General features: G+C 39.4%; 2 protein-coding genes across 3 annotated transcripts; both read left to right on the top strand.

Moving 5' to 3' along the window:
* Positions 1 to 739: 739 nt before the first annotated feature.
* LOC116041276 (E3 ubiquitin-protein ligase ZNRF2-like) lies at positions 740 to 7,274 on the top strand. 2 transcript variants are annotated; one of them, XM_031287168.2, is made up of 4 exons: positions 755 to 1,508; positions 2,881 to 2,976; positions 5,393 to 5,498; positions 6,317 to 7,274. In XM_031287168.2, the coding sequence occupies exons 1-4, from the start codon at positions 1,181 to 1,183 to the stop codon at positions 6,372 to 6,374; spliced, it is 588 nt and encodes a 195-aa protein (XP_031143028.1). In that variant the 5' UTR covers positions 755 to 1,180; the 3' UTR covers positions 6,375 to 7,274. The 2 variants fall into 2 exon arrangements, with proteins under 2 accessions (XP_035849070.1, XP_031143028.1); XM_035993177.1 differs by lacking the exon at positions 2,881 to 2,976 and having other exon boundaries at positions 740 to 1,508.
* Positions 7,275 to 8,764: 1,490 nt separating this feature from the next.
* On the top strand, positions 8,765 to 13,910 carry txnl4a (thioredoxin-like 4A). The gene is made up of 4 exons (XM_031287205.2): positions 8,765 to 8,938; positions 9,189 to 9,368; positions 12,569 to 12,672; positions 13,378 to 13,910. The coding sequence occupies exons 2-4, from the start codon at positions 9,216 to 9,218 to the stop codon at positions 13,547 to 13,549; spliced, it is 429 nt and encodes a 142-aa protein (XP_031143065.1). The 5' UTR covers positions 8,765 to 8,938; positions 9,189 to 9,215; the 3' UTR covers positions 13,550 to 13,910.
* The last annotated feature ends 6,400 nt before the right edge of the window (positions 13,911 to 20,310 follow it).

Raw genomic sequence — 20,310 nt, 5'->3', positions numbered from 1 at the left:
GGAAGCTATGATTTGGCCTTCAAAATAAAAGAACAAAAGGTGTGTATCGAAGTGATTTTCAGTCGTAGCTTTTTCTGATTGACTAAAAGCAAATTACTGAACGATCAAACATTATGTCTTTGGATGATTTGTACCTACAGTTTACAGTGGGTCTTTAAAAACACACATCACATACATATACAAATATACACACACGTAATTTACACACCATCTCCAATAATGGCAGAAGTCCTTGTGAATTGCCCAGCACAACAGTGCAGAAGTGCATATATATTTTATAAACTGATCATGTCTTTTTAATGTAAAATCTTAATATGAAAGTAACTAGTTGTAAAAGCAGTACAAGTGAAATGTAGTGGAGTAAAAATACACACCCCTCTGAATTCTAGTGGAGTAGAAGTAAGGTAGCATGAAATGGAAATACTCAAGTAAGGTAAAAGTTCCTTTAAATCATACTTACATACACGTACTTCAATAATTTCATTACTTTACACCACTGCAGTGGATGCAGAAGATCCTGCAAAGGCAGGATGGAAACAGCAATGGCAAACAAAGATAAAGGCTTCTCTAGAACAAACCACAGTATAATATAGGCCTAGAATTTTATTAGACAGGGGATTTAATTCTATATAACAGTAACTTTCACAGTTTGTCATATTTTTTCCATGTGTTTACCGCTTTTACTTTGAAGGAGATTTGTGTTATTCTGGTGAACGTTGGGTAGCTTGACGGAGCTGTCTCACAGGGGGGGAGGAGGGCAATCCCTGCTTTTATTTTTCTTTCCAGACGGCCACAGTTGAGCACAAAAACAAACTTGAACCAGACGAGCAGTAGGTCAACACTTGCACGCATGTCCTCGTCTGAAGTGGAGCAATTGAAGACATTTATCTGAAGCGATTTTATCCTTTTCATTTTTCCATTGTTGAAAAAAAGGGAAGGGCTCTGCCAAGAAAAAAAACAACCATTTGGAAATTAAGTTATGCGTCAGTGAATGCGCAATTTACGCACAGGGCGCACCATGAAACTTTAAGATGTTGGATCGCCTCGCCTTTGTTGTTGTTCACGTGCTAGACTTGATTTCCTTTGTTGCTGTCAGTTCTTCAGAACTCACTGTAACCATGTGTCGTGGCTAAAAACTTTAAAGCGCACAGAAAAGCTGAGGAGGGAAGCCCGAGACAGCATGGGGGCCAAACAGAGCAGCCCAGTATTTGATGGCAGAACTCGGGCTTATTCCAGCTCTGATCTCCCATCTGGTAACTCCAGCGGAGGGGAAAGGATTGCGGGGTTTAGGTACACAAATGGACCAGATGGGCCCCGGATCCGTTACACAGGTGGAGGGCCAACTAGCTCCGGGCGCAGTATCCCGGCCGGTGGCAGGTCAGGGTCGCACGGACTCAATCAGAGCCTCGATGGCACGGATGGTGACGAGGAGAGCGAGCGGCCTCCTGAGGGCCACAGGTTGCTTATAGGGTCCCTACCGGCTCACCTGTCCCCTCGCCTGCTGGGAGGTAAGATTGTAAGGCATGGGTTACTACACATTCATAACAGTTACTTCATAAAACTTCTGGAAAGAGGGCAGTCACATAACAGGAATGTGTTATCGCTCAGTGCGAGTGAAACTTTTTTAATCTCCGGATTGTTCCTGAAGTACACATTGTCTGTGTTACACTGTAGTGAGCAGATACATCATGGAGCATTATTTTTACTTGAATCTGTCTTTTTTTTAAATATTTTATTACAAAAGATAGATTCAAGTAACATCTATCTTTAGTGTGTGTCTATAAATAGTGTGTTTGTTATTTTTGTACACTATAGGCTATTGTCCTTATCTTACCCAAGGACCATTTTTTCTATCTCATTTGGCATAACTATTTTTTCCGGTTCTAATACTGTGGCACTCAGTATGAGTTTAGAGTCAACATGTTAGTTCATGTAGGATATGTCTATGATACTCCTACAATATATAATAAGCTATATCCATTACAGTTGCTGTCAAAGTCGCTTTTCCATTTGACATATGATACCGGGCATATGATAATAGCAGTCTGATGTCTGAGCCCTTTGTTTAACACTTCTGCACTTTTATTGCAGCCAGTGCCACAGGTGGCACAGCTGTACTGTACTGCAGTACCTCTCTCTTCCTTTGCCCCTCCTCTGTCTTGCAAAACAGGCCAGTTTTTCACTCCGGCTGAGAGGGAAGAGTGCATTATGTACGTCAGCAGATAAGAAATGAGCTTCCTGCTGGTTACACATTGCCTGACACACACACACACACACACACACACACACACACACACACACACACACACACACACACACACACGTATTTATACTTCCTGAATCTGCAAGTCTAGCTGTTTCTCAGCTGGTGGGTGGGTTCAGGTCCCAACAAAACAGGACACTCATATACTGTAACAGGACCTTTATGGCACTCTAACAACCATTTCACTACAAAACAAATGCTCCTTAACAAAACATTTAACATTTGACAGTGTTTCCTGAATCCTTATTGTTGTTGGAGTTTTTGTAAATGCTCCAATATTTGTATCTTTCATAACGTGGTCAATAAAACTAGATCTGAAGTTTTATCTCCCCTCCTTCTAATTACCGGCAATGGTAGTTTCCCTGATGAGGAAGTCTAATCATTAATCACCACATTGATAACCTCTGCTTATGAGAATCAATGATTCTGAGAATGTGATTGAGTGATTTGAGCTAAGCAAGTGCATGGAGGTGTTAAGATCAAGCTCATGCAAACTGTCCCACGCCCTCTGTTGTGTACATTAAAAAATTAAATAAATGTCAATAAATAAGTTATGAGAGGGACGTTGGCACATCTGGGTCCTTATGTTCTTGTCGTCTTTGTGTTTTCCTCCACAGGCTTCCACTGTCCTGTTTGCTCCAAGTTTATGGCATCAGATGAAATAGAGAAGCACCTGCTCATGTGTTTCAGCAAAACACGCCTCACCTACAACAGTAAGAAACTAAGAGTAAAGGTGCAAGAGGCCATGGGTGATTCTTAAAGTCAAAGGATTTGGTATTAGTTTTTGGCCACAGCTACCATCTGTAATTCTTCAGTTTTAATTATTAATTTCTGTTTAAAATAGGCATGCAAAAGAACTGAACAATGACATTGATGAATTCTGGTGCATCAGAGGGCTGGGACCAGACTACAAATGGCCAGCATTCAGATCCTTTACTCAAATAAAACTCACAGTACCACAATGTGAAAATATCCCATTACAAGTACAAGTCATGCATACAAGTACTCCTTATGCAGAATAATGGATTTTTATAGATTGTTTTATTTGAAAGCTTTACAAAGCCCTGAAAAGGTAAAAGCAGCCATTATCTGACATGAAACCAGCAAAGAACATTGACAAATAGCAAAAAAGTGAACAGAATGTTGTGTAACATGTAATCTTTTTTTTATTTTTTATATCCATGTAAACATCCCGTGACCCCTCATATTTATCTGAGGACCCCTTGGAGGGTCCTGACCCCCATTTTGGAAACCACTGTAACATTCAATATATTATCATACTTGAATATTACCTCTAATGCAGGGGTGTCAAACTCAACTTCACTGAGGGCCACACTGGGGAATGAGAATCACATCAAGGTCCAGACATGTATAGTTTATTGACATGCTTTTATTTAAGAGAAAAGTTCAATATTTGTGACTTTATTGCATGTCTCATATAGTCTTCTCACTTACAGTTTGGTCGACATAAAGCCCTAAAGAACTCAGCAAAAAAAGTTCCTTATCCATCATAGAATTTAGCAAATCAAGCAAAACAATGATTACCTTTTTTAAAAGCAGGCTACCACACAGCTGACTCCCAGCATCCTGTAGCATCCGACAGCCTGAATATGCAAACTCTCTGATTCTGTGGGAATTACTGAGTCTCAAAGTCGGCAAATCTACCAAATTCTTTTTTGAGTGTCGCTTAATTGCAGTTTGAAAAAACGTTTTTGGTTTGGCTCACGACTTGGCGGGCCGGATCAACATTTGCAAGGGGCCGGATTTGACCCGCAGGCCTTGAGTTCGACACGTGCTCTAATGCATTACTTTGTAAGCTGCATTTTAATGGTGTAAGTAGTTGACATGGAACTACTCTTTGTTGGGTAATTTAATCAATAATCATATTTTATAAGATCATCACAGGTTTCTTTTATGTAATTTTGCAAGGTAACTGGTAACTATAGCTCTCAAATAAATGTGACAGAGTCGAAGGCACCTCTATAAATGTAAAGGAGTAGAAGTATAAGGTAGCCTAGAGTGGAGGTAATCAAGTACAAGTAAGCCTAGCTCAAAATGGTGCTTAAAGGCAGTACAGAAATGTACTTATTTACATTCCACCACTGCCTCTGTCTTCCCTTCCTCAGTCACAATTGTATGCCCTATTGTTTTCTACAACTAGATCATGAGGATGATCATGTATTAATGCACAACGTCTTGTAATAAAAGATTCATAGATATTTTTTTCAAGAACTCATTATCCACAGAAATGCACCTGTACTAGATGTTATACAGTGTAGCATGCAGCTATGCAGCTGCACGTTTACACAGCCACCAACAGTATATGCATGCAGACTAACTGTGTAGTGCACACACCTACATGTGCACACACAGGAAATGCACATTGTGTCTGTAGACATACAGTTGTCACCACACACACTTTCTGCAAGTAGAGACATCCCAGGCTTGACAGTGTTGCATGTACACAAACAAAATTAGATTGCTCATCTTTAAGTGTGCAGAGACATGCGCACACAGTTTTTCAGCTGGCACACACCCACAGCAGCATGCATGTCACTGATAAATATACAGTACATGCTGCTCATAGACAGTGCACAGTGTGTCTTAGCTTATCACAGGCGTACAGATGTGTAAAACCTGTACAATCATCGCTTTATATTTCACCTAACCCATGCAAATATTTTCGTAAGTGCAGTCTTTCTCCTGCAGGATTCATTTTGACATGAGCACATGAGAAACAACAGATACTCCTAGTTACTCCTTCGCCTCAGGTATTGACCCTAGGGCCTGTCATAGATAAATATGCACGGTAACACGTGAGACAAAAGAAGAAGTCATCGTACCTGTTATTAAAACAAACCATCAAACTACAGAAAGAAAAGGATAATAAAAAGTGAAACTAAGTTCTACATAACACAACCGATTCCCACTGGAGTCTGCGTATTTATCCACTACTGTAGAGGGATACCAGTTCTCACCTGGGCACAGACAACAACAGGCATTCTGGTACTAAAGTTAAACAGATGGTTGTGCAGGATTCAGTGACTGAACTTAACATCTGATACATGGTTTGGTGTGCGAGGCAGAGCACTTTTCTCAGTTAGTCTCTGTCTGTATTGTCTTTCTCAGAGGACATCCTGTCCAGAGACTCTGGGGAATGTGCCATCTGTTTAGACGAGCTGGAGCAGGGAGACACAATTGCCAGGCTGCCCTGCCTCTGTATCTACCATAAAGGGTAACTAACACACACAAACAAACACACACACATCAATAGATTGTGGTTGGAAATGGTTTGACAAATGCATAAAATGCACCAAGTGCCAACAGTCCCGACCTCAAGAGGTAACCTTCATTTTTAGCATACAAACATGAGAGTGGTATCGGACATGTGTCGTAAGAGCCTGAACAACTTGAATAAAAGTGTAAAAAGTATACATGCTGTACATACTGTCTCGCTTACTAATAGTTTGGGGCGGCAATAGCTCAGTCCATGGGGACTTACTTGGTTTGGGAACTAAAGGGCCGGTTCAAGTCCCCGTACGGACCAAGTATGGTTATTGACTAATAAAGCATATGTATTGCTTTATTTATTCAAAGTAATGAAGGAATAGTTTTGACAATTAAGGGAAGTATGCACATTCCCTGTTTTGCTGAGAGTCACATGAGAAGAATAGAGAAGTGTAGCTCATGTAAAGACTAAAACCAAGGAAGGAAACAGCTAGCTCTGTCCAAATGTAACAAAATCACAAAAACAAGATACAACATGTTAGTTAATGAGCTTTAGAGGTGCTGGTAGGCAAATTGTTACCTTTGGAGGGAGCCAGGCTAGCTGTTTTTCCCTGTTTCCAGTCTTTATGCTAAACTAACCTGCCGCTCGTGGTAGCCCTATTGACTCAACACATTTTCATCCAGGTAATTGGATAAAGATTGTCATCTTTTTGAAAAGATGCCATCTTTTGGTCATTTATAAAATAAAAAGGAGATTGTTATTGTAAATATTTGGAGTTAAATGTAATTCATCTTATTTCTGTTTTCCTCCTCTTCTTGTTTCAGGTGTATAGATGAGTGGTTTGAGGTGAATCGCTCGTGTCCAGAGCATCCCTCCGACTAGGAGCTGCAGGAGTGCAGTTTCAGTCTACTGCACATCACTGTGGTCGACTGTGTGCCCTGACCGCATCCCAACACTGTCTGTTCCAGCCGAGCATCAGCACTCCTCAGGGATTGTTAAGACATTAATGTGCACAGGATTTTTTTCATATTGCATCATGGAATAGAGATGTACTTCGGATATGTTTCTCCAGACGTCGTGGGATGTTCAAAGAACCACTGGTGGAGTTAGTTTGTCTCCAGAAAATATGTGAATGTTCCTTATGCCACCTGCTGGCCTAAAGTGGGTTAATGCAACCTGGGATCTGAACTGAACTGTTTTGCTGAACAGGGTGTGGTTTTATGGCACAGGACTTGTTTAACCAACATGGTGAGAGAGTTCCATCTCTTTTCAGCAGAGATTGAGGTTGAGAGACTGTTCAGACTTTATCAGAAGGCTGAAGGCCGATGTTGTGCTATGTGAAAAACAGCCACTCGGAATTAAAAATGCCTTTTTTCAGCTTTAAGGGATGATTACAGTGTTGATGGTAGTTAGGAAATAGATCTTAATTTTATTGTGAAATTGGCGGAATTGTTTTTGTGTTAAACAATCATGTGTCCTAGACCAAATAGTCTAATGTGAAGTAGTCGGACTTTGTCAATCACTTGTCCATTGATAACCTCAGTAATGTGATTGTGTAGTTTAGTGATGGAATTAAAGACAGGCTAAAACATATCTAATAATGATTCATACTTTAAGGAGTGCCATAATGTGCTGCTATGTCATAGACTGGAATGTTTTCCTGTAACCTTTGAACCTTTGTTTATTGTACGTTCTATTTGAACTGTAATGAATTGCACAACAATACATGTTTTGTCTTTATGTCTCTGTACGGCATACAAACTATTAAATATTTTAATGTAAGAGTGTAATTTATATACTGATTTATATGTAATGGAAATAAGTCATTCCCAACGAGAGGCATTTTACCATATGGTGGCCGCAGATGAGGAAGATGAAGAAGTGAAATGAGGTAACAACAACAACATTTTTTTTTAAAAAATAGACTTTTTTTTTAAAAAATAGACTTTTTTTAAAAAAGTATTTAGAAGTATAATTTACACAGACCGTTTGCAGTTGAGAAATTTCCCCAAAAAGTACAAAGGAATGGTATTTTCTATTAAAGAATGTCCACTATTAGTATCATAAACAAGACAGCTGATTACTTAAGTTCTATCAGCCGAGAGACGGCAGTGAAGAGGAGTAATGACTCAACTGGGCATGCAGGGACATGTGACAGGTTAAAGTGGATCAAGTGTTCTTTCTGTTTGTTGCAAAATGAGCAGTCTGCCCGAAATGCCAGCTTTTAATTAATTTACCTAAGGTGTTGCAGAGATAACGCCTCTGTATTTCTTTGAATATATTTGCTAACAAAATCATGTGAGTGCCACAGAAGGTATTTTTCATAACAGCAAATGAGAAAGTCTGTCTCCAAGAAAAGGTATAGCATTTGAAGGACAACTATTATCATCTTAAAGTACTTTTATCATATTTACTTATTGCATGTTCTATCCAGATTGGAACCACACAGGTTAGAGAGGTGTAAAAGAGAGTTCTCTTCACTAACTCACATCAGCTATTTGTTTTAAGGCCATTGTATTGACTGGAGGAATGTTGGAAACTTAGAAATTCACCTTACATTAGTCAAAAACAAACAAGTCTGTCTTTATGCCAATGTAGGCTATTTCATTCTCTTTGAATAATGTATATTGAGTGAGTTAAAGCATCTAAAACATTTCTGATTTGGGATAAAATCATATATGCCTGCATGCAAACTGACAATGTTTCTTTTTTTTTTGGAAATTAGTAATCAAATCATATTAATCTAAATCTTCTCAATTATATCTAATATTATTTGTATGACTGACTTCTCATTTATTACGTGTTTGAATGTGTTTTATCAGAAATCCAATTTTGTATTTTGAAATGTGTTAACTACAACAAAAACACAACTTGTATTTTTACATTAACTTTATAGGTAAATTCACACATACAACTTGCGACAAACACATCAAATATAAAACAATTCAGCATTATACTCGACAGCCAATAGCCAACGACAGCCATGTCTTCGCTCTCAATAAGGCGATATATTCTTATCTTATCAGGACACAAGATAAATGTATTACAGTAACATATCAAGAGTTAAATAAATACAAACAACGGTAATAAATATATATATAGTTTTTTTTTAATGAACAAATAAATAAAACTTAACTGAAGGTAGGCAATAGGCCTACCATTATATTTTTCAAAAAATGTATTAATACATTTCTTATTATTTACAAAAACACAAATTAAAATATAATACCTTATTCTTTTTACAGTCTTTTTTACAGTGCTGCAAAATTAGGTATACATACGCGTGACGTAACTACGTCGTGTCCACAGTGTCGCTCGTTTGATGACGTGTGTACAGAACGTAACATTTACGAAAAGGTACACAGCAGCATCAGTTAACGGGGTTCTTCTGCCTTATATTAGAGTTAACACGCTACGTTTTAATACGCAATCCTTTTTATTTTAAGGTAAGTGTTTCCGCACTATTTCTTTTATCGTAACTAAGTTTAATTATTTCCTCTTCCAGACTTTTCTTTGGCTCCTTAACTAGCTAACGTTGTCTGTTGTCTGCAGGATAACTAGCTAAACATACCTAGCTAACGTTAACGTTACTGAAAACTACGAGCGAAATCCTGATTTTGCTGGATGTCAACTTAACGTTGCTCTCATTGCCTCCCAAGTTATGTGAAGCTAAAGTCAAATTGTGTTGTTTTTCAGCTTGGGAATCGACAGTTGAGGATCAAGATGTCGTACATGCTACCACATCTCCATAATGGCTGGCAGGTTGACCAAGCCATCCTGTCTGAGGAGGACCGAGTCCTCGTGATCCGCTTTGGACACGACTGGGACCCAACATGTATGAAAATGGACGAAGTTCTCTACAGCATCGCTGAAAAGGTTTGATTATTGTCTGATCCAGCCTAGATAAACCGTGTGTGTTGTAACAATAGCATTATAAGCTACCCCCTGGCTGCTATCACCGGCTGGTCCGCTGTAACAGATATATTATAGCTTTCCATAGAGATAGCATTGTATTTGGCCAAATGAGACAGCAGTACAGTACAGACTTGTCTTAAGGGGCAAAGCATAAAGTCGTACGTGAACAGCAACAGTAGCCAACAAAGATGTTTCACATTTAGACTTAGACCTTATATTTCAGTCAAATGTATTCAGGTGTATACACTACTCATGTTTACTGTCAAATGTAGAGCTGTAACAATTCAACATTTTGCTGTACAATTAATTGTCTCGGAAATAATTGCGATTCACGATATAATTGTCTCTTTCGGTCAAATTAAAACGTTTTTTATTTTATTTTTCAAACAAATAAAGTTCCAAATGAACTCCAGGATACATCTTTTGGTTCTATCACTGTTATGTGACCCAAATGGTGTAATATAGGGCTGCAACTCACGATTATTTTCATAGTCGATTAATCTGTCGATTATTTTCTCGATTAATCGATTAGTTGTTTGGTCTATAAAAATGTCAAAACGTGGTGAAAAATGTGGATCAGTGTTTCCCAAAGCCTAAGATGACATCCTCAAATGTCTCGTTTTGTCCAAAACTCAAAGATATTCAGTTTACTGTCACAAAGGAGAGAAGAAGCTAGAAGATATTCACATTTAACAAGCTGGAATCAGAGAAATCTTATTTTTTTTTAATAAAAAAAATGACTCAAACGATTAATCGATTCATCGTTGCACCTCTAGTGTAATAACACAAGTACACAGCCTATAAAGTGAACCACGCCTCTTTTTTTTATCATAATACATTGTATTTATAAAATTGACAATTACCATCGACAGTCCTACCCCATAGCACCTTAGCTAATGTTAGCAATTATTGTGGATAAACAAAGAAATGGCGATTACTTAAACAAATATTGTTTATATTAAGACAATAAAAAAAGAAATTGTTACAGGCCTAGTCACATGATATGCCAAAATATAAAGGCCTAAAAATATCAGAATAACAGTTACCAGCTGGGGATGGAAAATAAATACTATGATGATCGCAGGCTGTAGTATTCATAAAAGTTACGTTATGTTTAGTACACCTACACAATTAAACTCCATAGGGAGCTTTACGTTATTAATATCCTTGATAGTTCTTTGTTAGCTGGGTTAAATGTTGCTACAGCGACTAATTGCTATCAGTTGCATTAAATGCTAAATTTATATTTTTTTTGTGTGCAAATGACAGTATATTCTACACTTATAAATAGGGTTGGGTATCGTTTGGGTTTTTTCCGATACCGGTGCTAAAACGATACTTTTAAAACGGTGTCGGTGCCTGAACCGAAATATATATAATATATTTATAATGTATATAATATAAAAAAGGAGCACAAAACGACAGTTTGCGACATTAAAGAACAGCTTGTTTATTGCTATATGGTAAAAATTAAATGATTGATTAATATGTAATAACAATAACTTATAACAATGACTTATTTCACCAGTAAATTGCTGGTAAACGACAAAAACAAGCACCAGATGGGAAAAGGGTATTTTACAATAACTTTGAATGCACCACAAGGCTGGCAAGTTTCAAGTGAACGCACCGTCTGTGTTGTTTTTCCAACAACGGCAGCTGCCTGCAGACTGTTACGTCCCAGTGTTGGAATCCTCTACAGTCACACTTTACACCGCTTAACGTAAGCTGTCAGCATTTTAACCATTGTGTTTAATCCAGCTACTAGCTAAAGGTAACGTAGCGTCCCGTGCAGCGATGCTTCTGAAAAAAAACAAAGTCGAGCTCCGATATGAGGAACTGAAATTTTCGTTCTTATTCGGTCTCGTTACTACCGTTTACGTCGGAACCGGTGCCCTATTGGCACCGCGTTTCGGTACCCAAACCTACTTACAAATTATGATATTAAAGTCTATGATAACACTACATATCGGCAGTATTAATAAACTTAAAAACAATGCTTGCCAGGTAAAACAAAATGAGCAATTACAGTTTATAGTTTGACTTGACCTCAGCTGAAAATCCTATTGATTTTACAGGTAACAGAAAATCATCTGAGGGTCCTTTTCTACAATGCTGAAGATGTTTTCTAGTATAGATTTATACTGTCTCCTAAAGGGATGTGAAGATTCATCACTTTTTTTCATCACGCTGTTCACTGCTCTTGGCAGTTTATTGCTGATTTTACAACTAAGATTCCCATTACAGTATGTTATGTTGGGGTTATCTTACTCTCAGTCAGCAGTTTGTAGACCATTTTCAGGACATGCTGCGCAAAGCTATTAAGGCAGTTAAAAAGCTGAAGCATTGCAATACATTCTAAAAGATGTAAGTTATACTCTATTTGAAGCTTATTTGAGCATGCCCACTTTTCATACCAACACACTTAAATGGTGAGGGTTTGCAGGTAATGCAAAGAAGGACACCATACCTGTTTCTAAAACGTTGGAAAAGCTAGAGCAGATAATATATAACACACAAAAAGCTTAAAGACAAAGCTTGCTAAAGAAAGCCAACTACAATCTTTAGATCTGAGAAAAGTCTTTTAGTTAGATGCTTTTTTTGGCGCGTTTCCCCGCGTTTTTGGCACTTTTTTTGCCGCATTTCACATTCATTCAGCTTAGGTGCTGACAGGAACGGCTCGGGTGCTGCATCTAAGACTTATAATGGTAGGGAAAATGGTGTTTGGTGTTTTAATCCTCCAACGTCGCCTTCCAGGCAGCGCTGCCTGGGAGGCACTAGGATTAGGCAATGGTTAGGTGCCTTGAAGTCAACGGTCGCAGTGCTTCCTTGAAGTCGACGTTGGGGGCTTAAAACACCATCGAGCAGGGAAAACCTTGGTATGTTAATAGTTAATATCTTACATAGAACTTTAAATGTTATCAGATAGCCAGTGTACTAGTCATGCAAATAACCCAATGTATGGTAGTGTGAACTGGCAAAGCAGGTGAAAAAAAAAAAAAGAAATCAATCAATCGGCCAAAACAACTGTTTTGTTGATTCCAAAAACCAACTACTCCCTGTTGTGTTGTTCTGCCTGTAATGCTACATGATTTGCTGTTCATCATGATACCTTGATTGTTTACTGTTGCATTAATATTCTCCCTCCATATACCTGACAGGTGAAGAATTTTGCAGTCATTTACCTGGTGGACATCACAGAAGTGCCTGACTTCAACAAGATGTACGAGTTGTACGACCCCTGCACCGTCATGTTCTTTTTCAGGTAAGGCGCTTAATGTCTGGATTTCAAAATATCAATGGGAATGCTATGAATTATGATTATTATGATGTGATTTAAAGTGCTCATATTATGCTCATTTTCAGGTTCATAATTGTATTTAGAGGTTATATCTAAATACAATGTATGTATTTATAGGTTTACATGGTTTAATCTTCTAAAAACACCATATATTTGTTGTACTGCACATTGCTGCAGCTCCTCTTTTCACCCTGTGTGTTGAGCTCTCTGTTTTAGCTACAGAGTGAGACATCTCACTTCTGGTCCATCTTTGTTGGGAGTCGCACATGAGCAGTACCTAGGTGAGGACTACTAGCCAGTCAGAAGCAGAGTATGAGGGCAAGGCATGCTAGGCGTGCATTATAACGTGTGTTACAAAGTGACGCACGTTCATCACAGAAGTAAAGGCTGGACTACAATAGAGCTGTTTGGAGCAGTTTGTGAACAGTGTTTTCTGCTGGAGATGGTAAGTCCCTTTGGGGTGGACTTTGGGCTTTTTCACTTTGTAAACCTATAACGTGCACAAAAAGATATATAACACAATGAAGGAAAGGGAAAAAGCATAATATGAGCACTTTAAATGGTTGCTGTATGAGGACCTTCTCATATAAAGCCTTCCTGTCTGTCGTTGTTGGGGAACTACTGTGCGACTCCAGAACTTCATATTATTATTATTGGTGTTTTTTTCAGGAACAAGCACATCATGATTGATTTGGGCACCGGCAACAACAACAAGATAAACTGGACAATGGAGGACAAGCAGGAGATGATTGACATTGTTGAAACAGTGTACCGTGGAGCAAGAAAGGGAAGAGGTCTGGTGGTGTCCCCAAAGGATTATTCTACAAAATACAGATATTGATTTTTATTTATTTTTTAATCTAACTTTTTTTGAGGGGTTGTTTTTTCCCCCCTGATATTTAGTGACGCACGGACTACACAAGTTACACAAGTCAAGGAAGATCTTTTTCAACATTTTTGTTTTTGCTAGTGAAACAGGACAATATTCTTACCAGTGGTAATGACTGTGTTGCATTGTGCCATTTGTGTTTTTTGTGCGCGGATTGACGTGTTTTTCAGTTTCTTCAACAACAATGTGTATTGTAACAATTTTTATTTTTTTAACTCAATTGGGAAACAGGTGCTTAAGAAACCAGACAGTGTAATAAAAGTCCTCTTATTTGAATGTTGTAATAAACATGGATGGATATTTACATTTGAAAGTGTATTGCTGTAGGTCTTTTCAGATGTTCCGATCTGTTAATGTCACTTAAGGCTGTGACACACCAACTCCATAATCGGCCGTTCGGACAATCTGGCGAGGTCAGTGACTCGAGTCTGTTCGGTGTGTTCCGTGCCGACGTCCGTCTGAGGGGCCGTCAGCCTTCATTTTAGCTGACCTGACATGTTGCGTCGGGAGGGCGGGCAGTTGGACTCCATGACCAATCTGATTGGTGGAGTGCTAACCCGGATATGATGAGCGTGACTAACGCCTCTCAAAATCTGACGAAGATCTTTTAAACTGACCTTTGTCGATCTGAAATGAAGACAGATTCAGCAACTGCATGGTCTATTTCTCGCTTAAAATGTTTTCAGAAACACGTTTCAGTGAACTATTTTAGTACAATATGAGATCGTATTCTGAACAAGCCGCCATGACGGTCTGTCTTTGAATTTCCGGAGCAGCCAGACCCACATGACGCGTTCGTCCAATCAGTTGCCGGTTTTCTTTTTTTTGGGCGACAATACAGATTAGCGCCGCCTGCTGTTATGGAGACGTATTATACGCTCAAGTCGGCGTCGCTTCGGTGTGTTCTGAGGCACTTTTTGGACCTCAGGGAGCCTACTGATCAGTCAAACTGCCTTTTCTGCCAACGGTCAGCCTTCAGATTAGTGTGTCGGGGGCTTCACACAGCATGGTTGCTTAGAATGAGAAAAAGTTGTGACGCTGTGAACGCAATCACCCACAAAAACTACTTTTAACTTTCTGCCACAGTGGTTAGGTAATATAGCAACCACTTTAAAAACTGTGGCTGTCTATTGTAAAAGCAGTGAAGCTGTTTGCTTTTTGCTGGAGTGTCAGAGATGTTGATTCAACTCAGTCATGTTGGAGAGCTTTGTGTTGTATTATGTTTACTGAAGTTATTAGCTTTGATACCCAGGGTTGAGACCTCCAAAAAAAAGCTTTAAAGCCTCTGAATACCCACACAGGTGACTTCACTTATTCTGGCTGATTAGACCTCTGCTCAGGTTGAAGGTGGGCCGGAGCTTTGATGGGAATGTATGCTGCGTTCCAGGCATCCCGTAACTCGTGTTTTCACAACCTTCTACCCGTGAAAGTGCCCTGGAACGGCAGTCAAACCCGTAACTTACTACTCGTGAACTCGTACCAGATCGTTGTACTCCCAGTTACAGTTTTAGACATCACACATACATTAACAACAGTGGCAACCCCTGTTGATGCTGTACAGACGCCGGTGATTAACGGTGAGAAATAGACATAAATAGGCAACGTAAAGAATTCCGCACATTGTAATCTAAACAATACACATACGATTGTGTACTACTACATTTGAAAAAATGCAGCGCATCCAAAAAGCTGGCCGATGCCCATCTTTATGCAAATTAATCTGTTGAACGTGACGCAGCTATCCAGTAGAAGTAGACGAAAATCTTTCGAACTGACCTTTGTCAATCTGAAATGGAGACAGATTCAGCAACTGTGTGGCCTACTTCTCGCTTAAAATGTTTTCAGAAACACGTTTCGGTGAACTATTTTCGTAAAATACTAGATTGTATTCCGAACGAGCCGCCATACTGTCATTTTGAAATTCGGGAGTAGCCAGACCCACGTGACGCGTTCGTCCAATCAGCTGCCGGTCAAGGGCGTGGAGCATCAACCATGGATGTATGACGTCATGACACCACGCTTCAGTCGTGTTGCCAAAGTGGATCTGTACAGTAAAGCTAGCTAGAAGGGTTTGTCGTGACTTTGTCTGGAACGCTACCAAGTCGTGAGTCGTGACTTAAAAAGTGTCTGGAACGCAGCATTAGTACGTCACAAATTTCATCTACAAATAAGAAAGATAAAGCTGTTATTTGACCTTCCCTATATATTTTTTAAATGTTACACTGACTGAAAGTAACCAAGGAAAGTTAGTAGGCAATATTTAGTGATTTAATTACATAAGAATAATTCCATTTTATTTACATTGATTGGAATCCATGTTCATCTGGAAAGAAATCCAAGGCTTGAAAAAGTAAAAGCACCCAGCTGTAGACAGTTTTATTTGGTGGTGAAAACATGACAATGTTACTGCTAAAAGCCAGAGAGGGCATTTCCCCAAAATCTCCATCAGGTGGTGCCAGAGATATTTGGCAGTCACTGATTACATTTCTGTAATACTAAATATTCAGATTGGTTATTCCCCACTGATTAGATTATTTTAGTAAAGTGAATTTGTTTGTCAGGGACTGTGTACAAAAACATTAAAGAAAAACAATGTATCAGATTTAGCTTCTAGCAAGTTTCCATCTGCATTTTCTGGGAAGGTAGACACAACATTAGTACTACTAATGCAATTAATACAAATACAAGTTCAAAATACAATAAATCATAGATCCAAATTTCAACCATTACACCCAACCCTGTGCAATATAAATGAGCAGCATGTACACAGTTTGTGTGAGCCAAAAAACCCTAGAGAAGGATTTAAAACAAATGCACTGTATGTAGCCTACAATAGAATAAAAATAAAAAGGTTAACATAAGCAATTAGTTAAAGTCATAGAAACAAACTATTAACAGAAAGAAAGAAACAAGCCAAATAGAGATGATGGGGTATTTACAGGTGATGTTGTATAATGTTGTGTTCTGGTTGGTCTGCTCTCTGTTGGTCACTGTGTGTACTAGAACTACGAGGATGAATAGTAGTACAAAGAACATTCGAATAAATAGTGTATGCATATAAAGTGGGACATTAAATATAGAGGTGGATGTATGTACAACTATTGCACAATACGGGCAAACAGGCTGTGTTGAATGAAGATGGTAGAGTATTTGAGAACTAAAGAAATATTATGTACAGCACAGTATATAAAGGCCCATATATACACACAGCAACAACAATAGTTACTGCTGGGTGTTGTGCAGACACTGTAGGGAGACATTCACATATCTGAGTTTACTGTTTATGAGTGTGATGTCCTGTGGGAAGAAATGCTCCTTGTGTCTGCTTGCTTTGGCGCACAGTGCCAGAGGAATTCACATACGTTTCAGCCAAGGTGTGACGTGTCTGTGATGAACAGTGGACCTCCACTAAGGGAGTTTTCCTGACTCTGGATCTTACAGCAACATTGCAATTTTTGGGACATGTGCTATATCTTCACCATATAGGAACTGGGTTTTAATTTATGTATATGTATATTCTGTATATGTTAGTTTTTTTTAGACTTTAGAGATGATTTGTTATTCTCATAAATTCAAGCTATTAATGCCTGCCTGAACAACCATGTGTTTTCATAAGAAACGGTGTCAAGTCATGAGGACTTTCTCTAGCCACAGTATTTACTCACACTAAAAAAAATTCTGTGTAAAACAGTCCTGTGTAAGATTTTAAAAAAGCAGGGCAATTAATGCAGGCCTCGATACTTCACAGTTCGTAGCAGTTATCCATCAGTGAGAGAATGATAGAAATACTGAGAGTAATGACTGTAACATCGCAAAGAGGAGCAAGAAAGTGGAGGGTGAAAGAGTTGGAGAGTGTGAGAGAAATTAACAGTAGATGAGTCTCATTAATATCAGTTAGCTGTCAGCTCCATCTCTTACAGCTCCTTATAACCAGACACCACACACTGCCTGGGAGACAGAGTCCAATTTGATGAGTGATAGATTAGGTGAAAGGGAACATATTCTGTCTCTCTCAGTCTATTTCACTGAGTGTGTGTGTGTGTGTGTGTGTGTGTGTTTGGACCAAAGACAGAGAGGGATCCTCTCCAGAGTAAATAGCCTGACCCCTTCACCTCTCCTGAGTTAGACAAGTTGGGAGTCACTTGGGATAAGACCTCCAATTTCAGAGTCAATGTGTGTGTTCTCTTGGTCCTACTGGACAATTCACTATACTGTATGTCTCTGGTGTTGAAACGCCCCCTCCCCCCCTCACCCAACTCCCAACTGATCACTGTCTGGTTCTAACTTGCCCCAGAGCTCTGGCCAGAGAGATAGAGAGATGGAGGGGAAGATGGGGATGACGGAACAACAGCTGGCTGCCAAAAGGAGGTGAGGGAGGAGAGAGGAGGCTAATAACTGCTGTGGCTGCTGCAAAAACAAAACACTCTGACCACACTTGGCTGCTCTGGAGTAAAAAACACAATCTCTAAAATATCAGTTTTTCAGGAATCAGAAAAATGTTGGGTTTTTAGGTTGAGTGCCATTCATTTCTTAAGAATAACAATATGAAAGCTGAAGCTACAGAATGACCTCATTGTCCTAATGTGTGTACACTGGCAGGCATGAGTGTATTTAGAGTTCAAAATAAACTAATTTTCTCATCTTTCTGTGTGTAGACCATGTTGAGGACCTATAGACACCCCCTCCAGGCCTGCCATGTCCTTTCCACTTACATTAACCTACAGTCTGGTGTGCTTTTGTCTTTGTCTGGCCCGTCCCTGCAGGGTCTATGTGCATTATTACTGTGCCATTGGCCTCATGTGGAGCGTGGGGCCAAAGGCCGCCTCCATCGGTCCATTATAATTCACATTATCATGCATTGTTGTTCCCTATTACTGTTAATCAACTCAGCCTCAGGGGAAAGGAAAGGTCTGGACGTGTAAGGGTTACTGGGAAACTCCGGTCTAGACGCATATGGAGTCATGGCGGGATGTACAGTACAGTACAGTGCAGTGCAGTGCAGTGTGTCTGTGTGTAAAGAGGGAAAGTGGAGTTGTTTTTCCTATAGACTATATAGGGAATATGCACCCTCACCCCTAAAGCTCTGGTAATCCAGGATCTGTTTTCAACTGATAGCGTTTAAATGGATCTGCACAAAGAGGGTGCAGCAGACAGGCCATGAGGATCATCTGGGTGCCAGGGGGAAGACATGCTGGCATCCCTCCATCTTCTCTCTCTGGCTTTCTTTCCTTCCCCTTTTTCTAGTCTGTCACTGTCCATGTGGGTGCCCAACGTGGGGGGAAGGGTGAGGGGCAATTGACAATTTCTGGGACACCCCAAGTTCCCCCCCCCCTTCACAGCTTCTCCTATTGGCACTGATACATACAGACACACACACACACACACACACACACACACATATACACAAACAATGTGTTAACCCCTTTTCTTTACCCAGTGACTGTGTGGTCACTGCGACTCATCCAACAGTGCATCATCTCATTTTGAGCCAATAGCTTCTGAAAGTCAGTATTAAAGTCAGCCTGAATCATCACCATGCGTAAGTCAATGTTGCCTTTTTGGCCTGAGGACCCCTTGTCACAGATTGCATACTGTATGTCTACATATGTCTAAAAATTGAAATAATACCAAATGAAACACTTGCTGGGCATTTTAGTAGGGACAAAGGTAAAGTAAATAAGGAGAATAAATGTGCATTTAAAAGAGACCTACAAATAAATTACACACAGGTACTTTATTTCAATTGCCCACTACATAAAAAATACTTACAGTAAAGACAAGGGACCAGCAGTCTAGCCTACATGTTCGTTCACATTATGCCATGACAAGGAGCCAAAACTGTGTATTGGTATTGGAAAACAAAAACCATAATATAAACTTTAAAATAAAATATGATATATTGTGCACACACTTGAAATGGGTACAAAATATAATAGCTACAGAAATCTTCTCAGTGTCCATCAATAATAACAATGCTACCCAAAATACCGTTACTTGGTATAGATCGAGGACAGTCTCTGTAGGGCCTCAATGGCCTGTTGCTTGAAAAGTGATGCATTCTGGGTATGAGGATGATTATGTTGTTGCTAGTGAGTCTTTTTTCTCTCTCCAATGATGTACAATACTGAGAACAAAATGCCCTCATAGTTCTAGCTATTTGTTGCTGGTGAGAACCATGCTAGGGAGCCGAGGCAAGTAAATGTGTTTTCTTCTGAAGTTTAGAAAAATCAGCATACATGATGTACCATTAATATTAACTACTGCCAATTAAAAGAGCCCTTTGTGCTCAAATGCACGTCTATCCTGTCAGCAACCCCCCCCCCCCCCCAACATTGTAAATCTGTGACCTCGTTCTTGTATGTCCTTCAATTTACTCATGCCAACAACTCCATCTCTCCTCTTGGGTTATATTACAGTCTCTTTTTATAACACAACAGAGAGAGTTATCAAGACTCATCTCTCTCTCTCATCAGTTTTCATTCCCTAATTCCTTCAAAGGGAAGGCCAGTTGAGAAACATGATGGAGAGATGTGAGGAGATTATTCACTGTTATATAGTCTGAGAGGAGAGATGGTGAGAAAACTCCAAACTCCTTCAAGATCCTATTTATTCATCTGATCTATTTTCTTCTAAGATCTGCTCAGTTGCTAGGCTTTAGGGTGGGTTTGAGTTTTATCCCCGTGGGGGAATTACTCAGAGTAAATAAAATATTG

This window comes from Sander lucioperca, chromosome 16, assembly GCF_008315115.2.
Source record: "Sander lucioperca isolate FBNREF2018 chromosome 16, SLUC_FBN_1.2, whole genome shotgun sequence".
Lineage (NCBI taxonomy): Eukaryota > Metazoa > Chordata > Actinopteri > Perciformes > Percidae > Sander > Sander lucioperca.
This window is presented reverse-complemented; position numbering and strand designations above follow the sequence as displayed.

Bases quoted from the DNA above. Each gene is read 5' to 3' on its own strand.
- LOC116041276 (XM_031287168.2), top strand. From the start codon at position 1,181: ATGGGGGCCAAACAGAGCAGCCCAGTATTTGATGGCAGAACTCGGGCT. The intron at 2,977-5,392 runs GTAAGAAACTAA...TGTCTTTCTCAG, and splicing joins AACACGCCTCACCTACAACA to AGGACATCCTGTCCAGAGAC. The intron at 5,499-6,316 runs GTAACTAACACA...TTCTTGTTTCAG, and splicing joins CTCTGTATCTACCATAAAGG to GTGTATAGATGAGTGGTTTG.
- txnl4a (XM_031287205.2), top strand. From the start codon at position 9,216: ATGTCGTACATGCTACCACATCTCCATAATGGCTGGCAGGTTGACCAA. The intron at 9,369-12,568 runs GTTTGATTATTG...TATACCTGACAG, and splicing joins TCTACAGCATCGCTGAAAAG to GTGAAGAATTTTGCAGTCAT. The intron at 12,673-13,377 runs GTAAGGCGCTTA...TGTTTTTTTCAG, and splicing joins ACCGTCATGTTCTTTTTCAG to GAACAAGCACATCATGATTG.